Source organism: Polypterus senegalus, chromosome 2 (genome assembly GCF_016835505.1).
Source record: "Polypterus senegalus isolate Bchr_013 chromosome 2, ASM1683550v1, whole genome shotgun sequence".
Taxonomy (NCBI): domain Eukaryota; kingdom Metazoa; phylum Chordata; class Cladistia; order Polypteriformes; family Polypteridae; genus Polypterus; species Polypterus senegalus.
The window spans coordinates 10,817,016-10,841,211 of record NC_053155.1 but is presented as its reverse complement, the minus strand read 5'-3'; the positions used below and the strand labels follow the sequence as shown (position 1 = coordinate 10,841,211).

Here is a 24,196-nt window from a genome sequence, read left to right as displayed (position 1 = left end):
AGACGTGTGACTTTACAAATAATTAAACATTTCGCTGGTCGTAATGGGGTCCGCTTTTCACTCTGCGCCATCGCGTCACCTTCAGCGTCCCCGTCTACTACGGAATGTGAAGTTAACTTCACGGAAGCCCCGCGCGCCCCCTAGCGGGACTGAAACTTGAGAGAAGTGGATTACTTTTTAATTTGATTCGTGAGTGAGAGAGAGTGAGAGTGTCGGCCACCCCCTCCAATCCACTCTCCGCCCACCCCACCTCCCTCCTCCGGTATGAGGAGACAAAGGAGTCGGGAAGCTCTGCACGTGGGTCAGCGGGTCTCCTCCAATCAGACTCTACACACCCTGACCCAAGACCCACCTCACTGGCTTTGCCGATCGGTGCTAAAGGATCGCGACTCGAGCCGGTCGGCCCACCACCACCACCGGTGCCTTTTTTTCCAGGAGGTCCCGTCAACAACTTCGGAGCTGTTGCTGTGGTGATGGCCAGACAACTTCTGCCGCTGTTGCCGATCGTGTTTTGCTGTTGCCTCGGTAAGTATGCTCGAAGCGTGAAAAGCAGATTAGGGCGCCTGGGACCGTCGCAGAAAGAATAAAGAAGAAGAACTGGGCAGTGTCACCCGGGCCGGCTCCTCTCCTTGGATCCCAGGCGTTTTCCAAACAGCCTGTCTATCCCAATAGGAATTCAAGTCGCGCGTGTTAACGTGTTGTGGAATGGCCAGTTACTGTGAGCGACGAGTCGGCGCCTGTGCCGATAATGATAGGGGGGGACACAGAGTGGCAGCCACGTCTGAGCGAGCGGGGGGGTTGGCTGGGGGCGGCAATGTGTGTGTGTGTGTGTGTGCGCAGGGCAGTCAGTCGCCCGCCTCCGGATCGATATTAAACGGGTGTCAGGTCTGCAGTGCCGCCTGTACGCTTGCTTTTGTCGGAATTTACGTAACATGACTTTGTTCAGCCCCATGCGGACATAACACACTCAGTAGGCAATCACCAATTCAGAATAGCAGGAAACTAATAATAATAATAATAATGCATGTTATTTATATAGCGCCTTTTCCATGCGTAACGCATTCATCTCACGTACACACGGGGAGAACGTGCAGTCTCCACACAAACTGCGCGTGAGACTCGATCCACAGACACTGGCTAATCGAGGACGTCACCAAGACCAAGTCTGGACTTTTTTAGGAAAACGTGAACAATATGATACGGAGTCGCAACTTTTTCGAATGGATTTAGGACAAGTGGTGTTAAATCATAAACGGACATTTACGACTTGCACGTGAGCTACGCGTGTGTGTGCTTGAATGTGGGCGTTTACACACCCGAAACGGTTTACATCACTCATTATCTGATCTTTAGCATATCTCAGCATTGACGTCCAGGGATGGGATCAACAGCGACTTATTCAGAGGGCAGCGGGAATTAAGGAGTGCTCGGGGCAATTCAGTTTATTTCTGCATAGCGCTCTTAAATATACTACTATACTGTATATACTACTATATACATATTCTAGATATCCATCAATCCTCCAACCCGCTATAACCTAACTGCAGAGTCACGGGCCAGTCCCATGGCACAAGGCAGGAAACAAACCCCAGGCAGGGTGCCAGCCCACCGCAGGACACACACACACACACACACAAACACTAGGGCCAATTTCGGATCGTCAATGCACCTAACCTGCATGTCTTTGGACTGTGGGAGGAAACCCAAGGCAGCAGCGCTACCCAATGCGCCACCGTGCTGCCCTCAGCTCCTGGGGACTCTGTCGTCCTGCTGGGAGATTTAAACGCTCACGTCGGCAATGACCGTGAAACCTGGAGAGGTGTGACTGGAAGGAACGGCCTCCCCGATCAAAACTCGAGTGGTTTTCAGTTGTTGGACTTCTGTGCCGGTCATGGATTGTCCATAATGAAGACCATGATCGAGCATAAGGGTGTCCATAAGTGCACTTGGCACCAGGATGCCCGAGGTCGCAGCTCGACGATCGACTTTGTAATCGTGTCATCATCTTGGACGCTATGGGCGGCATGGTGGCGCAGTGGTAGCGCTGCTGCCTCGCAGTTAGGAGACCTGCGGGTTCGCTTCCCGGGTCCTCCCTGCGTGGAGTTTGCATGTTCTCCCCGTGTCTGCATGGGTTTCCTCCGGGCACTCCGGTTTCCTCCCACAATCCAAAGACATGCAGGTTAGGTGGATTGGCGATTCTGAATTGGCCCTAGTGTGTGCTTGGTGTGTGGGTGTGTTTGTGTGTGTCCTGCGGTGGGTTGGCACCCTGCCCAGGATTGGTTCCTGCCTTGTGCCCTGTGTTGGCTGGGATTGGCTCCAGCAGACCCCCGTGACCCTGTATTCGGATTCAACGGGTTGGGAAATGGATGGATGGATCTTGGACACTTGGGTGAAGAGAGGGGCTAAGCAGTCAACTGACCACCACCTGGTGGTAAGTTGGATCAGATGGCAGGAGATGCTTCCGGACAGACCAGGCAGACCCAGACTTAGAGTGAGGGTCTGCTGGGAAAATCTAGTGGAGGAACTGGTCGGAAAGATCTTTAACTGTCACCTCTGGCAGAACTTTAGTCTCATTCGGAGGGAGGCGAAGGACATTGAGTCTTGTCGAAGCAGCAGAACGGAGCTGTGGCCGCAAGGTTGTCGGTGCCTCTTGTGGTGGCAATCCATGAACCCGGTGGTTTAAACCTATGGTTTGAGAGGTCATCAAGCTGAAGAAAGAGTCCTATCGGGCCTGGTTGACCAGTGGGACTCCAGAGGCAGCTGAGGGGTAACGGTGGGCCAAGCGTGTGGTGGCATCAGCTGTTGCAGAAGCAAAAACTCGGACATGGGAGGAGTTTGGGGAAGCCATGGAAAACAACTTTCCGTCGGCACCGAGAAGGTTCTGGCAAAACGTCAGGCACCTCAGGAGGGGAAAGCGGTGCTCCATCAACACTGTGTACAGTGGAGATGGGGCCCTGCAGACATTATTGACCGGAGGAAGGAATACTTCAAGGATCTTCTCAATCCCACCAGAATGTCTCCCTTAATAGAAGCAGAGCTGGAGGACTCCGGGGCTCGACCATATTGGGGGCCAAGGTCACCAAGGTAGTTAAAAAGCTCCAAGGTGGCTGGGCCCCTGGGGTGGACAAGGTCCACCCTGGGTTTCTCAAGGCTCTGGATGTTGTGGGGCTGTCCTGGTTGACACGTCTCTGCAGCATCGCATGGACATTGGAGGCAGTGCCTCTGGATTGGCAAACCGGGGTGGGGGGTCCCCATTTTTAAGAAGGGTGACCAGAGGATGTGCTCCAACTATAGGGGAATCACACTCCTCAGCCTCCCCAGTAAGGTCTATTTAGGGGTGCTGGAGAAGAGAGTTTGGTCGATGGTCGAATCTCAGATTCAAGAGGAACAATGCAGATTCCGTCCCGGACATGGAACACTGGACCAGCTCTACACCCTGGCCAGGATCCTGGAGGTGGCATGGGAGTTTGCCCAAACAGTCCACATGTGTTTTGTGGATTTGGAGAAGGCATTCGACCGTGTCCCTCGAAGCATCCTGTGGGGTGAGCTCCAAGAGTACGGGGTACAAGGCTTGTTACGAGCCATTCAGACCCCGTACAGGAGGAGCAGGAGCTTGGTCCGCATGGCCGGTAATAAGTCGGACTCGTTTCCTGTTGAGGTTGGACTCCGCCAGGGCTGCCCTTTGTCACCGATTCTGTGTGTAAGTTATATGGACAGAACTTCTAGGCGCAGCCAAGGAGCGGAGGGGGTCTGGTTCGGTGACCTTAGAATCTCGTCTCTGCTATTTGCTGATGACGTGGTTCTGTTGGCTTCATCGGACAGTGACCACCAGCTCTCACTGGAGCGGTTCACAGCCGAGTGTGAAGCAACGGGGATGAGAGTCGGCACCTCTAAATCCGGGGCCATGGTCCTCAGCCGGAAAAGGGTGGAATGCTCTCTCCGGGTTGGGATCACATTACTGCCTCAAGTGGAGGAGTTCAAGTATCTCGGGGTCTTGTTCACGAGTGAGGGAAGAATTGAGCGGGAGGTCCGCAGTAACGTGGGCTCTGCAACGGTCCGTCGTGGTGAAGAGAGAGCTGAGCCAAAAGGCGAGGCTGTCGATTTACCAGTCGAACTACGTTCCCACCCTCACCTATGGCCACGAGCTTTGGGTAGTGACCGAAAGAGCAAGATCGCGCATACAAGCGGCCGAAATGAGTTTTTCCCGCAGGGTGGCCGGACTTTTTTCCTTAGAGATAGGGTGAGGAGTTCAGTTATCCGGGAGAGACTCGGAGTAGAGTCGCTGCTCCTTCCGCATTGAGAGGAGTCAGTTGAGGAGGTTCAGGCATCTGGTCAGGATGCCCCCTGGATGCCTCCCTAGGGGGGTGTTCTGGGCATGTCCCACTTGGAGAAGGCCACGGGGCAGACCCAGGACACGCTGGGGGGATTATATCTCCCGGCTGCCCTGGAAACGCCTCGCCTCGCCTATATATATATATATATATATATATATAAGAAGCGACAGTCTGTGATACGGTTTTGAAACTGCCATTAACAGACTCTTGGACTTGAACCCTGCATGCTTAAAAAGAACGACACCTAAATAATAAATAAGACTTTATGATCCATCCCAAACCCCCCTATATATATAAATAAATTGTGTGGGTGGCACAGTGGTTAGCGCTGCCGCCTCGCAGTTAGGAGACTCAGGTTCACTTCCCCAGTCCTCCCTGCGTGGAGTTTGCATGTTCTCCCCGTGTCTGCGTGGGTTTCCTCCCACAGTTCAAAGACATGCAGGTTAGCTGGATTGGCGACCCTAAATTGTCCCTAGTGGGTGTGGGCCCTGCGGTGTGTTGGCGCCCTGCCTGGGATTGGTTCCTGCCTTGCACCCTCTGTTGGCTGGGATTGGCTCCAGCAGAGCCCTGTGACCCTGTAGTTAGGATATAGCGAGTTGGATAATGGCTGTATAATATTCTGTGTGTGTGTTTCCTGACCCCTTCATTTTCTGCATACTTTATTGCGTTGTAGGTTTAACTTTTAATGGACGCATTTACAATCTTGGCCCATATGTCTTCTCTACACTCGGTAACAGATAAATGACAAAGTGAAAACGTTTCAGAAAAGTTTGCAGATTTATTTAAAATCAAAAACTGAAATCTTTCATTCCTAGAAGTATTCAGACGTTGAATGAAGTATTTTGTAGAAGCCCCTTTGACACTTTGAGTCTTCTTAGCTGGGTCTCTATAAGCTTTGCACACCTGGATTTGGGCACTTTATCCCATTCTCCCTGGCAGATCCTCTCCAGTTCTGTGAGACTGAATGGGAAGTGTCTGGACTGCCATCTTCAGGTCTCACCACACAGATGTTATATGGGGTTTAAGTCTGGGCTTGGACTGGGCCACTCGAGGACACTTGGAGACTTGTCCTGATGTCCTCCACCATTGTCTTGTCTGTGTGCTTTGGGTCACTGAACTGTTGCTGAATACATCATCAAGTGCAGTGCGTCCCCCTCACCCCACTAAACATGAGGTTTACTGGAGGCCTTCTGCTTCATTGGCCATCTTTCAACCCAGCTGCTGCTACTCCTGTCTTCTACATGTGGCTCCAATGATTTTTATTTCTGCCTGCACGTTCGTAAAACTGACTCCACTCTACACTGCTCACCTGGTGTGAGAAAAAAAAACGCCATCAACCATCTGCACGGCTCAATTCCACCAAGTCAGTCAGCTGATCCCAGCCAATTGATTTAAATGGAGGAGTAGATGTCATAGATCGGCTTCATCATCTCCTTGACTCTCCTCGTCATACATAGACACCCTCCAGGCTGCCCTCCTGACAGCGTCTCTTACGCAGACCTGTACCTACCGACAGTGAGTGTGTATCTCTCTCTCTCTCTCTCTCCCCCTGATCACTCTCTCTATAGCCTCTCCCACTCTCCTAGGCCACGCCCATTTTTGCAGTGTATTTTCCTCCGGTCCGCACTAACCTGACAGTATGGGTGTGTCTCTCTGTTTCTTTCTCTCTCTGGCTCCCTTTCCTTCTGACAGTGTGTGTCTCTCTCTCTCTCTCAGGTCCCATGGACTTCTGACAGTATGTGTATGAGTGTCTCTCCCTTTCTCTCTTTCTCTTTCTTAAACCCCACCCCTTCTGACAGGGTATATCTTTCTCAGGTCCCGCCTCTTCTGACAGTGTGTGTCCATCTTAGTCCCTGATCTTTCTCATAGCGTGCGTCTCTCTCAGCCCTCGCCCCTTCAGACAGTGTGTGTTATGTGTCTCTTGCTCTATCTCTGTCCCTGTCCCTGTCCCTGTCCCTTCTAATAATATGTGTCTCTATAAAGCCCCACCCCTTCTGACTCTGAGTTTGTAAATCTCTTGCTCTCTCTCTACACAAACCCTGAGTCTGTCTTAGCTCTGCCTGATCTTTCTGATAGCGTGTGTCTCTCTCAGCCCTCACCCTTTCTGACAGCGTCTGTAAATGTCTCTTGCTTTATCACTGGCCACACCCCTTCTCATAATATGTCTCTCTCTCTCTCTCTCTCTTTTGGGCCCCACCCCTTCTGACATCTCTTGTTCTGTCTTTCTCTGTCTCAGACCCCACCCCTGCTAAGAGTGTGTGTGTGCGTGTGCATGTTTGTATATCTCTTGCTCTATCTTAAGCCCCACCCACTTCCGGCAGTATATGTACTGTGTCTCTCTCTTTATCCCTCCCTTTCTCCCACTAAAGTCCCGTCCCTTCTGACAGTGTGTGTCTGTCTCTGACCCTGACCTTTCTTCTAGTGTGTGTCCCTCTCAGGCCCCAACCCTTCTGACAGCGTGTGCGTCTTTCGCTCTATTTTTCACGGTCTGCCCCTGCTGACAGCATGTCTCACGTTTGCTCTTAAGCTCCACCCCTTCTGACCACATCTTTGTATGTCTCTTTCTCTTGCTCTCTGGCCCCGTCCCTTTTGAGTATGTGAGTCTCCCTCTTAGGCCCTATGCACCTTTAACAGTAAGTGTATGCGCATCTCTAACCCCGCCTTTTTTTCTGTCTCTCTCTGGCCCCGCCTCTTCTGGCAGTGTATGTTTGTCTCAGGTCCTGACCTTTCTGATTGTGTGTGCTAATCTCAGACCTTAACCCTTCTGATGGCATGCGGGTATGCCTCGTGCTCTACCTCTAGCCCCGCCCCTCCTGATCACATGTGTGTATCTCTCTCTCTCTTTTTTTCTGTAGCCCTGCACCTTTTGACAGCATCTGTCTCTCTCTCGCTTTCTGATTGGTTGTGCTTCTCTCGGGCTCCTCCCCTTCTGACAGCACTTTGTTTTCCCGCCCAGAATTTGTATTCCAGAACTGCAACACTGAATCATTATTGAACTTTGAGGGGGCTCATTAGGACCACTACACAGATAAACTTTTATCCAGATGTCCTTAACCAGAAGCAGTGGTCAACAGCACTTTGCAGAAGTTCCAAATGTCAGCTCTTACAGTGAAAATAATGGGCTTCATTATTAGTGCCCAGATATATATTTGGGTAGGGGGGGTTAAGAGGGTTCTCAGGTTCACTCCTGGGGTACCTCAGTGGCTGCAGGTTTCATTCCAAGCAGTTTCATAAACTGTTGAGTCAGCTTTAGTGCTAAATGGTCTGATTGTTTAGTCCGTGATCCTTCTCATACAATGTGAAAAGCGCCGGCGGTGACAGCCCTGCCTGTCTGTCTGTCTGCATGAAACAATCCAGCTTCCGCTCACCCGATTTTGTTGAAACTCTCCATGTTTATTCCTTAAGGATGTTTGTTGGGAGAGGACCGTTCTCTCCGAGAGAACCTGAGCAGCAACGCGCCGGACACATTTTGGAATTGACCAAGTCCCTCATTGAGAAGACTTGGCAAACTCGACTGTGTTAAACAGGAGAAGCGTCCCATGCCCCCTTAACTGTAGTATTTAGTTTGCTGTTTTAATTTTACCGTGAGAGCCGTAACCTCAGACCGTGCTTTTTTTTTTTTTTTTTGTTAAACGTTTTTTCTCTTTGATTCGTTTGCCAGTCGCTTCTGATAGTAACAGGTGACATGGGGGGGGCTGCAATGGAGGACATCGAAAGATGTGATTTGGGCATTTTGGTGACAACCTAATTGAGGGCAGAATTCACTTGTATATTCAGAAATTGGAAACGCAGGCACAAATTATGAGGAATGCAAAACGATAATCTGATTGTGTGCCGCTCTGTGATGCCACATTGGTCACCGTAATAGCGGATGTTACTTGGGGTGTGCGTGTGCCTTGCGTTGGGCCGAGGTGTCGTACGTATCATCAAAGAGGTGGTAGGCAGTCCGTGTTTGCAAGTGGGATTAAATTGATATTTAGGTCTCCATTTAGCTCCCGCCACAAAGTGCCCACCTCTGCCCACTGGCAGTTCACCCCCAGTGCTTTGAAAGAATATCCCGAATGAATGAAACAGCAGAGCAGGTGTACCCGGTCAGCCCTGGCGACACACTGACTGTAGTCGAGGGGTGTGGCTGGGGAGGGGACAGTTTGCCACGCCCACATTCCCAGAGTCCCCAGCTCCTTGACCACTCACTTGCAGTGTGGTATTTGCACTTCCCCTCCCTCCAGTAACCATGTATGGCTTAGTAAAAGGCCCTTTTGAATATTCATGACCATCTAAATTTGGTCATGTTCCCAAGAGACGTGATTACTTTCACATGGTATTCATGGCAAAACCTTTATGAATTATAAGAAAATTAATGTATTACATTTACAAGTTCATGTCAGATAATGCAGAACCTTTGGGTGTGGATAAGCAGGGGTTCTACTGTATATATATTGTAAATGAAAGACCGCGATACAATGCCGTCCATATACAAAACAAAAAGAAACCAAAAGCAGGGTTAGGACCACCGTGGACCAGCTAGAACTGGTCTTTTGATGTTTCTGTTTTATAAGGTCCATCCTTTGCTGTTTGGCTGACTTCTGGGTTCGTGATTGATTTAGCCTGGGATACCTGACTAGACGCCCAGGCTCCAGGGGTCTCACCTATGAAACCTTGCTTAGATACCTCATTACAAATCTGCTTACACTAGAAATGCTAAAGCAGTGTTTATAAAATTGTGCACACGCCAGGTCTCACACCCAATTTTTTTTGATTTGGTATATTTTGTTAATCCCTGAGGGGAAACTGTCCTTTGGGGGTCAGAGTGCAGAGCTCAGTGCCCAGGGAGCAAATTTTCAGGTTAAGGGCCCTTCTTTATAAATCTCAGATTGACTTGAAACTATGTACTCGTGCACTTGCTTTGGCCACGCCCCATCACCTCCAACCAGTAACCATGTATGGCTTAAAAAAAACACCCCTTTTGAATATTCATGACTGTATAATTTGACCAGGTTGCTTTTGGCCACGCATAATCACCTGTAGCCAGTAACCATGTATGGTTTAAGAAGCACCCCATTTGAATATTCATGACCGTATAACTTTGGTCACGCCCCATCACCTCCCACCAGAAACCATGTACGGCTGAAGAAATGTCCCTTTTGAATATTCATGACCTCATGACCGTATTTGGCCATGTCGCTTTTGATCAGGCCCCATCACCTCCACCCAGTAACCACGTACGGCTTAAGAAACACACTTTTTGAATATTCATGATTGTATAATTTTAGCCATGTTGATTTTGGCCACGCCCCATCACCTCTAACCTGTAACCACGTATGGCTTTAGAAACGCCCCCTTTGAATATTCGTGACCGTATAATTTTGGCCATGTTGCTTTTGGCCACACCCCATCACCTCTAACCATTAACCATGTATGGCTTAAGACACACCCTTTTTGAATATTCATGACCTCATGACTGTATAATTTTGGCCATTTTTCTGAAAGACATATTGACTTTCAATTAATAGAACACAGAAAATGAAACTTGAGCGAATGTGAAAACGACGCATTAACTGACATTTGGAGGAGTTTAAGGAGTGGCCGGGGGCTGTTTCCCCACCCCATAAATAGACACATTGTGTTACTCGAACGTGTCTCGGAGAATATTTTTTCCTGAATTTTGAAGCCCACAATTAATTTAGGCACATTAATCAAATAATAAGGTGCGTGATGACACAGCCGTAGTGCTGCTCTCCTGTACTAAGGAGTCTCTGGTGGTCTCATCCCGGGTGCTCCCTGCGTAGATTTTGCATGTGGGTTTGCTCCAATTTCCTCCCACAGTCCAAAGGCCTACAAGTTAAGTGAATTGCCCCTCATATGTGTGAGTAATGATCTGGTATTCTGTCCAGTGGTTATTCCTACTTGTGCCCATTGCATGCTGGGATAGTCTCCAGCTGCCCGCTGTGGTGGGTAAGCGGGTTTAGAGTACACAACAATGGATACTACAATCTGTCCTGCCCAAAGCAGCTGTCGCTGGCACATCCTTAAAACAGACAGAGAAACGTGGTCAGTAACGGTAGTGTGCCTCACTGCGGTTCATTGCTGCCAATATACAAACAGTGGCTTGCCGGTCTGAACAAATCATCAGTACACGTTACACTCTGACAGAATATGAAAAAAAAAAGTCAGATCTGCCTCCTTTATGAAGTAAATAAATAACAGAAAATGCTGCAACGTTCAAATCTAAGTCACGGCCAAACGCTGGGTTTACCGTTTCGAAATTCCTCAAAAAGGAAAGCGCTTATTTTGCGGCAATTGAAATACATGGAGAGACACAAATCTTGTTAATGTTATGTGTGCGATGACGACTGACTGCCTTATACGGCCATTTAGAGGTCCTAGAGGTGTCCCCTCGGAGCTGCCCGCTGAATTGGAGCCCACATTACAGAGACCACCACGTGGCAATCACGGTATGACTGCTCCGTTGCAGGTTTAGAAAATGGATGGATGGACGGACATCGGAGTGTGACTGACCCTTCACTGAAACACGCAATGGACTGAGATTCTCTGTTCGCTCCACTCTCCTGCCCCTTGGACCCACCAAAAGAGTCCGCGGAGGACTTACGGGGGGCCGAAATGTTCCGTAGCTTGAAGCCGATTTCCACTCCATGCTTTGTGTTTTATGAATTGTGACTTTTGCATATGAAACGGCCTGCCAAGCATAAGCAGGTTTTTGACGTGTGGTCCCAGGTGCCCATTTTAGGGGTGCCCTCTAGTAGCCAGCATCTTTGACTTTTATCAGGAAACTCCAGACATTCAGACTCCTGGCTCCGTCTCTCAAGAGCCCCCATCAGAGCCTCCATTGACTCCGCCTTTAATGGCATCTTGGGGACGGCCATCAGCAGTGTGTCTGTCAGCGGCAAGAGTGTCGACCTCGGCAGTGACATTTATGTGACTCTGGTGACTCTTCCTATGAAGTCAGTAGATGGAGTGGGAGAGCATGGGGGTCATGAGGTCACTGGAAAGGGGTGTGTGGCACAAAAGGACGAAGGAGTCCCGATTTGTGACAAGTGGACGCTATCCAATGACCTCAAACGAGGACTGGACTCCTTTAGTGTCTCTTCAGAGAATCCTTGGGTACCACTGGTTTGACTTTGGGGTCCCGAATGAGGCACATGACCTGCATTGTGAGAGAGCGTCAGTTATTATAACACTACAGCCAATGTGGAGTGATTACCCGAGGGTGGTCCGGCTCATTGTTGAGGACCATTCTAAGGGGATGCCTACGTAACACCTGGCTGTGGCAGATAGATGGGTGGGACTGGACCGCGGGTCTGCCAGGGGGGTTGCCGGGCTGTTTCATCATGTGGTGGGTGTGCAGTACCAGTGCAGGCCCCCCAACCTGTCCTGACCTGACTTGACTGCCCTCTAGTGGTGATAACCACAAGCCACGGTGTCCCTCTAAATGAATAAACAGTGCAATACAAATAAATACCCACAGTGATTCAAAAACAGAAATAAATATGTCGGGGGTCACACAGGGTACTCTCTGCCCTAAATAAGCCGCGACACAGCAGTCCAGTATAAAGTGGGTAAATATGAGGCGTTCCCAGAATCCACTTGGTGGATTTATAATTCCCTTATTTTATATGGCACCTTTCACCGAAGCCTCCGTCCCAAGTCTGAATATGCCTCGTGGCTACTTGGCGACAGACCCATCATAAAACTGTTTGAGCCAAGATGGTGTCACGTGGATTCAGGTGCCAGCTTTGACTGGCAGGGTGTTTATTGTGGGAGGACATGGGTGATATGAGTGTGGCAGCACAAACCGTGAAGGGAGCTTTAATGTGCCAAATGGCGGTGGTCTCTTTGATCTTCTTGCTCTTCTGCGGGTTGCAGCTGCTTGTTGTGGGGGTGGGTGTCACTTGGGATGGACAAATGGCTCAGGCCTCTGTGCCCCCTCCATTGCTCTCTCAGTATACAGTCTGGTCAGCCCTGAGTCTTCTTTTCTGGAAACATGGCTGCACCGTTTGGTTTGTCTCGACTTTGTCCCGCCTGACACCCTGATTTGTGTGTGTGTCTCTGCCACAGGACGCTGCCAGGCCTTGTGTGACGACTGTTCTGCTTACTGCTGTGACGGTGTGCCACCTTTCTGCTGCTCATACTATGCCTACATCGGAAACGTGCTCTCGTAAGTACTCTGCAGACCACTGCTGGATATGCATTGAAAGGCGCTATATTCAGTTAGTAGATGGGGTTGTTTTGGGTAAAAGTGCTTTAAACCTGACATTAGTACCGTGGACGAGACATTAGTGACTGGTAAAATGGAGACAAGGGCTGGAGTTAGTGACAGCTAGGGGGCGCCACCGAGTACAGCGGACTGACTGGTGAAAGGCGCTATAGAAATGAGGGTCAGTTCAGGGAAACTTTATTAATAATCATAGAAATAATAATGATAATAATAATAATGGAAAAGAATCACTAACTGCACCTTTATTAATAATCATAGAAATAATAATAGTAATAATAATAAATAAATAATAATAATAATGGAAAAGAATCACTAATCGCACCATTATTAATAATCATAGAAATAATAGTAATAATGATAATAATAATAATCATAATAATGGAAAGTTTTCACTAATTGCACATTTATAAATAATCATAGAAATAATAATAGTAATAATGATAATAATAATGATGATGATAATAATAAAATAATAATAATGGAAAGGAATCACTAATCACACTTTTATTATTATTATTATTATTATTATTATTATTATTATCAATTATAGCAATAAAATAATAATAATTATTGTTGTTGTTTGCACTTTTCTATTATTATCATTCTTTTTCTGAAGATTAATGAAGGTCAGATTTGTGATTAATGTCTTTTAATATTTATTATAACAATGCTAGATGTAATTTGTGAGTCCTTTCTATTATTGTGATCAATTTATTTCTATTATTATTATTATTGAAAAATATTAATCACAAATCTCATCTTAATCATCACAAAAATAAATGATGATAATAATAATAATAGTATTATTAATTTTATGCTGATTACAATACAAATCACAAATCTTTCTTTTATATTATCATTAATTGTGATTAATAAATGTGAGATTTATATTGCATTTCCATTATTATTATTATTATTATTATTATTATTATTATATGATAAAGGTAAATTTATTGATTCCTGTTTATTATTATTATTATTATTATTATTATTATTTTCTACACAGATTAATCAAAGTGACGCCTTTCCCGTGTCGGGGGTCTGTCTCTGCCCATAAACGGTGCTATCTAATGTAATCGGTGTTAAAAGGCGCTATATAAGTTCAGACAGACAGTGATGGTGTAACGATTGCTGCACAGCACACAGATGGCTGCAGCTCCATTCAAGTCTGATTGTAAAGCACACGTCCATTGTCAGCCCCTCTTTTGGGGGGTTTCTGGTATATCCAGTATATGAAAGCAGCTCTGGGCGTAGGGCAGGAGACCACGCTGAGCAGGGTATCCCATCTTTTGTGACCAGTTAGCCTAACCAGTGGCCCATCATTGTTGTTGTGGGGGGGAAGCCCAGGTGGGTTGGTGAATCAACAGCACTAACTGCTGCACCACCCAGCCACCCAGTTAGCATACATACAAATGGAAATGCGCTGCTCAGAGGGGCTTCAGAAATGGACGTTTATAAAGAAAGGAAGGGTGTGATATCCGATGGATGAAGGGCTGAAAGACATTATTGTATCAATCAGTTCTAATGATGAAGAGGCAGTGAAAGTTGCTGTCCATCCATAGAAACATCAGGACTCCCCAGGGGACCGGACGCCAGCCCACCACAGTCTACAACTGGGCCAACCCACCCCGTCACTCACGAGGGGCCAGTTTAGAGTCACTGGTCTGCATGTCTCTTTACAGAGAGCTAAGTTAAGATTCATTTGTGAAAGGCGCTATATCACATTACGAATCTCTTTACAAATAAAACTCTCACAGCAATGAAACAAAATATAAAGTTGTGTTTGAGTCAAGCTACGATTTGTTTTTGGGTGGTCGGTGATTCTGTTGAGCTTTTGGGGGCTGTGATATCCCCCCTGCAGAGAGGAGCAGTACAGCCAGACCCCCATAAGGGTGATGATTCCCACTTGAAGAAGCTGTGAATGTGTCACCAACGTCACATCTCATGCTAAATTCTATCAAAGGCTGGGACCCCATAGGCCAGGATCCATATGTCCCCCAAGTGTAACTTCACTCTCGGTAGTTCGGCTCCCACAGGGTGACCCCCAAAGTGCGCTGTGCATTGCGTGTGTTCACTGTGAAAGTTGACAAACTGCTGCCAGGGATGGCAGCCCATCCTCAAACCCACCTCCCCATTTGTGAAGGCTTTTCAAGTTCCCTAGGAGATCCCACAGTGCTAACAACCCCCACCCCCAGCATGAACAAGCACTTTTATGTTCCTGCCACATGTTAATTACACCCTGCCCCCCAACCCCCAGCCTGCCACACACACACATACTGAAGTGAAGACCACCCAGGGCGTCTGATGCTAAAGGCTATTGTCCTCCCACTGGCTGACGCTCAAACCTGGTAGAAGATGGCTGGACCCCGTTGATACCCCACACACTGGGAGTGGAGAGAGGAGACAGACAAGTAGTTTACATGTGCCCTACTTGGCCTGGCACACTCACCCTCTGCATGTGTGGTACCACTTTGCCAGCTGACCCAGGGGTGTGTGTGAAGACCACTTGCCAATTAAGTAAACCTGTGCTATTCTATTCAAAAAGGCGGGCATGAGCCCTGGCATGAAGGTGTGCACACTGACTCTCACTAAGCCAAAGGGGACGTGCCCCTGCTACTTACTCCATTTTATATAGCGCCTTTAATGGTAATGAAAGTCATGAAGGACGTGGAGGTGACATTTCCAGTCGTTGCTCCCTTATGTGCCATCTGTACCAGAAGTCGGCTCAAAAGTGTATTTTAGATGGCTTTGTGAAGCCCTTTGTAATGGTGCGCTCCGTTAAAGGCGCTATATAAAAAGCAGATGATGTATTGTAATTTAGTACACAGTAATCATTTTAAGGTCCTCCAAGAGCAGCGCCTGGCTGTTCTTACCTTTGACTGAAAAGCACTGCACCTACAAACCAAGCAGCAGGCTCTTTAGATTTCATTGACACACACCCAAGCTGCTTCACCATCTACTCCTTTTGATTTCTACTTTTTTTTTCTTTTATTTTTCAGGGGTACCGCAATTGCTGGCATCGTCTTTGGCATTGTCTTCTTGATGGGTGTCATTGCAGGTGTGGCCATCTGCATCTGCATGTGTATGAAGAATGGGCGTGGCTCCCGAGTGGGCGTGTTCAGGGGCAGGCCTATGCATATCAGCACCATCAGCAGCTACCCAGGTGGGTGTACAAAAGGATCCTCCCACTTTACAAAGCACCAGAGTTGGGGTTGGCACTTAACAAGTGATTAATGGCTTTGTTCAAATTATAACACCATTACTTTACTTGTTAACATCTTAGAAAAACAATCATATTAGTGATTGCTGGAGTTTTACTCTCTGAACCCAAGCAAAGTGCCAACATCAAAAGCAGTAGACACTAGAGCCTGCCTGTCGCATGTAGTGTCATCCACCTTAATATAAGGGTATCTGTCTGTGTGTCTGTGCCTGTTTGGTTGGTATTTCTCTGTCATTCCAACAGATGGCACATCAACCCAATAACAATGCTTTTATGAATCCCATACCAAATGGAATACAACAGAGACATATGCATTGCATTTATCATTCCAACAGATGGTGCACCACACACATTAACACTACTTTTATGAATCCCATACCAAATGGCACATAACAGAGACATATTCATTTCATTTCACACAGATGGAGCTGCAAAAACGTTTGTAGTACTAAAATGCATTGCATGTGTTATTCCAACAGATGGCACATCACACCATTAGCACTACTTTATTGAATCCCATACCAAATGGCATATAATAGAGACATATGCATTGCATTTGACACAGATGGAGCTGCACAAATGTTTGTAGTACTAAAATTCATTGCATTTGTCATTCCAACAGATGGTGCATCACACCATTAGCACTACTTTTATGAATCCCATACCAAAAGGTATATAACAGAGACATATGCATTGCATTTCACACAGATGGAGCTACCCAAACTTTTGTAGTACGAAAATGTATTGCATTTCTTATTGCAACAAATGGTGTGTCCCATATATGTATAGTAATAAAATGTATTGCATTTGTCACTCAAACAGATGATGTATCACACATTAGGACTACTTTTATGAATCCCGTACCAAATAGCATATAATAAAAACATATGCATTGCATTTGTCATTCCAACAGATGGTGCATCACAAACATTAACTTTGATTTTATGAATCTCATAACTAATGGCATATAACAGATACATATGCATTGAATTTGACACAGATGGAGCTGCACAAACATTTCTAGTAATGCACTACAACTGTTTGTGATGCACCATCTGTGCGATTGATAAATGCCATGCATTTTATTGCTACAGTTCGTGCTTTACGAAACACATTCCAATAGATGGAACACTGCAAATGTTAGTGCTGAGGTCTACGTTGATCATTTGGATTTCTACCTGTCTTTGATGGGGTAGCACAGCTAGGTGTCAAAATAAATGAATGGAATGATTTGTTGGGCTTTGAGAATGTGCCAGTGTTGCTTCTTCCATGCCAAAGAAGCTGGCACCATTGCAAGCTTTCTGGTATGTTCCACCATAGATGATGATGACTTGCGAATGAAATTCCCATCCTGATGTTTTAATGAAAACACCCTGGGGTTGACAGATGTGCTGTTAATGTTGAACCCCTGCCATCCCCCACAATTCAGCGTCACTCGTGAATAACGTGTGACAGTGCGAGTCTCAGTGACACTGCAGGCAGGAGCAGACGAGCAGCTTTCCAGCGAGCGCCCTTCATCCACTACATGCATGTGGCCACTGGGCGCCGCTGTTTCCCTACAGATTTCCTTTCTTGACTGCTGCCCTTTAATCGTTCAGTTTGAAGTTACTGACTTGGCTAGGAAAACCCGGACGGAGTTCTTAAATTATCTACAAGACCTCCTGTATGCTTACATTTTAAAATAAAAGTAAAGAAAACTGATAAAAAAAAAAAACCCATCAGTCTGTTCAATGTGAAACCCTGAGTGTTTAGTGTTTCATGTTGTACGCAGTCTCACTAATTCGATTTTGTTCTGTGCTGTTTGCCATACTCAGCTGAATATTTGTGAAGCACTCTTCATTAATTTAGTAAGGGTGCACTCTTAGTTTTTATTATGGAGGCTCACCCTAAGGTTCAGTAATCTACTTGAAAAACTCTGTGCTGTCGAAGCGTTTGTGGTGGAAAATTTTAAAAGACATTAATGAATAGAAACATCACAATTACACAGAATTGTACTAAATAACATGATATTCTCAAACCTGCTTAATCCATTTTGGGGTCATGAGAAGCTCAAGCCTTCCCCAGCAGCATAAGGCACATGGCAGGACCCAAACCTTAAACATCTTTATGAATAATAATAATACCGTAATACATTTTATTTATATAGTGCCTTTCCCATGATCATCATCATCATCATCTTCTTTCGGCTGGTCCCGTTAGGGGTGGCCACAGCAGATCATCTTCTTCCATATCTTCCTGTCCTCGTCATCTTGCTCTGTCACACTCATCACCTTCATGTCCCCTCTCACCACATCCATAAACCTTCTCTTAGGCCTTCCTCTTCTCCTCTTCCCTGGCAGCTTATCACCCTTCTCCCAATATACCCAGCATGCATCTCTCCTCTGCACATGTCCAAACCAACACAGTCTCGCCTTCTCTGACGTTGTCTCCTAACCATCCCACCTGAGCTGACCCTCTAATGTCCTCATTTCAAATCCTGTCCATCCTCGTCACACCCAATGCCAGTCTTAGCATCTTTAACTCTGCCACCTCCAGCTCCGTCTCCTGTGCCACCGTCTCCAGCCAAAATAACACAGCTGGTCTCACTACCATCCTGTAGACCTTCCCTTTCACTCTTGCTGATACACAAATCACTCCTGACACTCTTCTCCACCCACTCCACCCTGCCTCCACTCTCTTTTTCACTTCTCTTCCACAATCCCCATTACTCTGTACTGTTGATCCCAAGTATTTAAACTCCTCCACCTTTTCCATCTCTACTCCCCTCATCCTCACCATTCCTCTGACCTCCCTCTCATTTACACACATGGATTCTGTCTTCTTCCTACTGACCTTCATTCCTCTCCTCTCAAGAGCAGATCTCCACCTCTTCAGGGTCTCCTCAACCTGCTCCTTACTCTCTCTACAGATCAGCAAACATCACAGTCCACGGGGACTCCTGTCAAATCTCGTCTGTCAGCCTGTCCATCACCATTACTAATAAGAAAGGGCTCAGAGCCGATCCCTGATGTAATCCCACCTCCGTGACTCCTACCACAGACCTCACCACGGTCACACTTCCCTCGTACATATCCTGTACCACTCTTACGTGCTTCTCTGCCACTCCCGACTTCCTCATACAATACCACAGCTCCTCTCAGTCACCCTGTCAGATGCTTTCTCCAAGTCCATAAAGACGCAATGCAACTCCTTCTGGTCTTCTCTAAACTTCTCCATCAACATCCTCAGAGCATACATCACATCTGTGGTGCTCTATCTTGGCATGAAACCATCCTGCTGCTCACTGATCATCACCTCACTTCTTAACTAAGCTTCCACTACTCTTTCCAATAACTTCATGCTGTGGCTCATCAACTTCATCCCCCTGTAGTTACTACAGTCCTGCACGTCCCCCTTATTCTTAAATATCAGCACCAGTACACTTCATCTCCACTCTTCAGGCATCCTCTCAATTTCCAAGATTTCATTAAAAAATCTGGTGAAAAACTCCACTGCCATCTCTCCTAAGCACCTCCACAGGTATGTCACCTGGACCAACGGCCTTTCCATTCTTCATCCTCTTCGTCACTGTCCTTACTTCCTCCTTGCTAATCCTTTGCACTTCCTGATTCATTATCTGCACATCATCCAACCTTCTCTTTCTCTCATTCTCTTCATTCATCAGATTGTCAAAGTATTCTTTCCATCTGCTCAACACACTCTCCTCACTTGTGAGTACGTTTCCATCTTCATCCTTTATCACCCTGACCTGCTGCACATCTTTCCCAGCTCGGCCCCTCTCTGTAGCCCACCGGTCCTTTTCTCCCTCCTTAGTGTCCAACCTTTCATACAACTCATCATACGCCTTTTCTTAAGCCCTCGCCACCTCTCTCTTCACCTTGCGCCTTATCTCCTTGTACTCTTGTCTACTTTCTGCATCTCTCTGACTATCCCACTTCTTCTTCTTCACCATCCTCTTCCTCTGTATACTCTCCTCTACTTCCTCATTCCACCACCAGGTTTCCTTTTCCTCTTTCCAGATGTAATGCCAACCACCCTTCTTGCTGTCACCTTTACTTCATCTGCTGTAGTTTCCCAGCTGTCTGGTAACTCTTCACCACCACCCAGTGCCAGTCTCACCACCTCCCTAAACTCTTCCTTTTTCAACTTCCACCATTTGATCCTTGGCTCTCCCCTCACTCTGTTCCTTTTCTTGATCTCCAACGTCATCCTACAGACCACCATCCTATGCTGCTTAGCTACACTTTCCCCTGCCACCACTTTGTAGTCTTCAATCTCCTTCACATTCACTCTTCTGCATAGGATGTAATCTACCTGTGTGCATCTTTCTCCACTTTTGTACGTCACTCTATTTTCCTTCCTCTTCTTAAAATATGTATTCACCACAGCCATGTCCATCCTTTTGGCAAAATCCACTATCGTCTGACCTTCTTCATTCCTCTCCTTGACACCTTACCTACCCATCACCTCCTCGTCTCCAATGTTCCGTTCACCAACATGTCCATTGAAATCCGCTCCAATCACCACTTTCTGTCCCTTGGGTACACTGTTCATCACTTCATCCAACTCACTCCAGAAATCTTCTTTCTCACCCATCACACACCCAACTTGCGGTGCATATGCACTAACAACATTCATCATCACACCTCCAATTTCGAGCTTCATAATCATTACTCTGTCTGACACTCTTTTCACCTCCTAAACATTCTTGACATGCTGTTCCTTCAGAATAACTCCTACTCAATTACTCCTCCCATCCACACCATGATAGAACAATTTGAACCCACCTCCGATCCACCTGACTTTACTCCCCTTCCATTCAGTCTCTTCTCACACAATATATCAACCTTCCTTCTCTCCATCATATCTGCTAACTCTCTCCCCTTACCAGTCACACTGCCAACATTCAAAGTTCCTACCCTCAGTTCCACTCTCTTTACCTTCTGCCTCCAGACACGGCTCCCCCTCTTCTTCTCCTTCTTCTTCTTCTTTGGCCAACAGTAGTCCAATTTCCACCAGCACCCTGTTGGCTAACAGTACTGATGGCGGTCGTTGTTAACCCGGGGCTCGACCAATCCGGTAAGGAAATTTATATTGCTGTCTGCATATTGATTTGTTAAAATTTTACACCGGATGCCATTCCTGAGGTAACCCTCCCGATGTATCCGGGTTTGGGACCGACACGAAGACACAAACTGGTTTGTGCATCCCCTGTGGCTGGGTTAGTGCCTTTCCCATGATGATGGTGGAAAACTTGAATTCCCAGAAGACATCCCAAACAAGCCCAATGAGAACGTGCGAACTCTTTATGGGCACAGAATGCCATGTTTTATATGTTTCTTTGTTTCTATCTCCGTATCATTTAATTAATGCGCTTGCGCCGTGGTTCATTTTCCATTGTAATATTCCCTTAATGCAATGCTCTCATGTAGCCACAGGGTGCCGCTATTTCAGCACAAGTTTCCTGCGCCTTCATCAATCCGTTTGACGTTACTGCCCTGGCAGGGAGAAGCCGGACAGAATTACTAAACGACCTAAATGATCCACAAGACACCCCTATATGCGCATATGTTAAGAAAATTAAAGGAATTTAATTAAAATGATTATGTCTGTAGTGCTGCTGCCTCATAGTTAGGAGACCCGGGTTCGCTTCCCAGGTCCTCCCTGCGTGGAGTCTGCATGTTCTCCCCGTGTCTGCGTGGGTTTCCTCCCACAATCCAAAGACATGCAGGTTAGGTGGATTGGCGCTTCTAAATTGGCCCTGGTGTGTGGGTGTGTTTGTGTGTGTCCTGCGGTGGGTTGGCACCCTGCCCAGGATTGGTTCCTGCCTTGTGCCCTGTGTTGGCTGGGATTGGCTCCAGCAGACCCCCGTGACCCTGTATTCGGATTCAGCGGGTTTGAAAATGGATGGATGGATGGATGATTATGTCTGCAGTGGGCTGGCGCCCTGCCCGGGGTTTCTTTCCTGCCTTGCGCCCTGCGTTGGCTGGGATTGGCTCCAGCAGACCCCCGTGACCCTGTAGTTAGGATATAGCGGGTTGGATACTTGATGGACGATTAGTATGTTTAACCCAAAAACTGAGAATTTCTTTTTTTGGTGTTTAAGGTTTGGTAATAGTTTGTATTCAGTGTTACTAACTTGAACTTTTTCTCTGCTTTTATTCCTTTTAAATATCTGGGAAGCACTTTGAGCATGGCAAAGGCGCTATATGAGCAAAATGTATTGCAGTTACTATTTTTGTATTTCTCCCTCACCTCCAAATCTGTCCATTTTTAGAAATGGGCAGGTCTAAACTGGCACCGGTGTGGGTGTGTGCCCTGCTATGGACTGGCATCCTTGTGCCATCACCGTAGGCTTCAGCCCACCACAACCTTGAATTAGATTAGGCAGCTTTGAGAATGTTAGGTTGTTTGTTATCATGATGAGTTATTTATAGAAGAAGAAAACTCTTTAATGATGGGCAGTGTGGCATAGTGGGTAAGGCTTTGGACCTAAGACCCTGAGGGCATGACTTCAAACCGTGCTACTGATAATGTATGACCCTGAGCAAGGCACATCACCTGCCTGTGCTCCAACAGAAAAAAAGAAAATGTATTCATCACTCTGTCACTTATATAGTGCCTTTCACATCCGTCTTTCCATTATATGCTGCCTTTCATATTAATCTATCAGTCATATAGGAAGTGTGCTGTAGTGGTTCAGGCTTTGACCTTTAAACCCTGAGGTTATGGGTTTAAATTCCTACCGGTGACACTGTGTGACCCTGAACAAGTCACTTCGCCTGCCTGTGCTCCACCTGGAACAACAAAAGAAAATGTAAGCAATTGTATGTAAATGTTTTAAGCTGACTTGGACAAATAAACCAAGGTCATATTAATAAAACACAATCCTAAAAGCAAATGCAATAATTTAGTCCAACGACCTGAAAGTGAAGTCTTAACACCCACCCAACTGTTATTAATTATTCTTATTATTTATTATCACCAATAGCTGACCCTGCCCGTGCTGTCTCTCCTCCTGTCTCTCTGTCTCCCTCTAGTGGCGCCGCCTCCATACAGCTATGAATTTGAGATGGACTCGCAGACTGACCTGCCGCCTCCTTACACGCCCACCCCTCCCAGGACGGTGCCGTTCCCTCCTCCCCCGCCGTATCCCGGATACTCCAGGAAGTGACCCGCCTCCCGTTGCACGTGTTCTTAATGGTCGGTGACGCCAGAATCGCCCCGCCCCCTCCAGTCTGAGGTGGAACGAGGACACAAGGACAGCGACGGCTGATGAGACGCCTCGTCCGCCTCCACGCACTGCACTGCGCGATCCGTTGCTGTTCTGATTTCCTCCTGCAGACTCGCAGCTCTTGATTGTCTCCATCTGTGGATGATGTGTCCGTCTGGAAGCGGGGGTCTTCGGTAGTGGTGGACCTGCCAGTACCGTCTGACCAGTTCGAGACAGAGAGAGAGAGAGTGAAACGAGCAGCCTCAGCCCTCCGCACGGCCACTACGACGAGAAGCCAGCAGGGGGCGCTCTGGAGTTGGTGAAGCCTGTTGACGAGCTACAGAGCTGACAAATGGAGGACTGGAATTACTGGACGGAATGCTCGGGAGAACCTGGAGCAAACGTTTTTTTTTTTTATGCGGGATCGTTTGAAAATGTTTATTTACTATGCAATAAGTTGTTTTTTTTATTATATCTAAGTATGCGTCTGTTTCATGTGTTACCCAGAAGAGCGCCTTGTCTCAGTGCGCGGATGTCACAAAATGAGAACTCGGGTTTGTTTCAGTTAGCGGCCTTTACAAGACCCTTCTGCCAATCTTTAGGTAGCTCCTGTATTAGTGGACATTAGCGTCTGGTCTTATACTGCCATCTTGCTGGGCACTGCCAATTCAAATCATATTGCAGTAACTAGGAGTGTATACTTTATAAGCAGATTGGGGTCATCCATATAGCGCCTTTCACACAAAAGGAAATGCTATTTGATAAAAAATTCACAGTGAAATACCTTACTTTGGGCTTATTACGGCATCAAACTGCCTTTCTCATATAGCGACTTTCATATTCAGCACAGCACCTTACAGCCCCACCACACTGGGGGCACCTGAGTGGGTGTGTGTTTAGGGGAATGCCAATGTATATCGGTACCCTCCGCAGCTCCCACACGTGAGTGCTTCTCACCCAAGTACAGTTTGCATGTTCTCTGTGTGTGTGTGTGTGTGTGTGTGTGTGTGTGGAGCTTCCTGGCAAGCACTCGGTGTTCGTCTCCCGTATCCCAATGAAATTCGTCATAAATCGGGTGCTTCGTGTGACGGTGGGATCTGCGGTGGACTGGCATCCCATCCAGGGTTGTGTCCCACTGTTACTGGACCTTTAGATAAGCAGGCTAGAAAATGAATTGACAGACTATGATGAAG

The 24,196-nt window shown here is 46.9% G+C and overlaps 1 protein-coding gene across 1 annotated transcript; it reads left to right on the top strand.

Annotated features, from left to right (window-relative positions):
* The first annotated feature begins 245 nt into the window (after positions 1–245).
* cyyr1 (cysteine/tyrosine-rich 1) lies at positions 246–23,546 on the top strand. Its single transcript, XM_039743453.1, has 4 exons — positions 246–525; positions 12,411–12,510; positions 15,570–15,733; positions 22,831–23,546. Exons 1-4 carry the CDS (start codon positions 474–476, stop codon positions 22,962–22,964), a joined length of 450 nt encoding a protein of 149 aa, XP_039599387.1. The 5' UTR covers positions 246–473; the 3' UTR covers positions 22,965–23,546.
* Positions 23,547–24,196: the final 650 nt, after the last annotated feature.

Coding starts and splice junctions, on each gene's coding strand:
- cyyr1 (XM_039743453.1), top strand. CDS start 474: ATGGCCAGACAACTTCTGCCGCTGTTGCCGATCGTGTTTTGCTGTTGC. Junction 12,511..15,569: donor TACATCGGAAACGTGCTCTC/GTAAGTACTCTG, acceptor TTTATTTTTCAG/GGGTACCGCAATTGCTGGCA. Junction 15,734..22,830: donor CACCATCAGCAGCTACCCAG/GTGGGTGTACAA, acceptor GTCTCCCTCTAG/TGGCGCCGCCTCCATACAGC.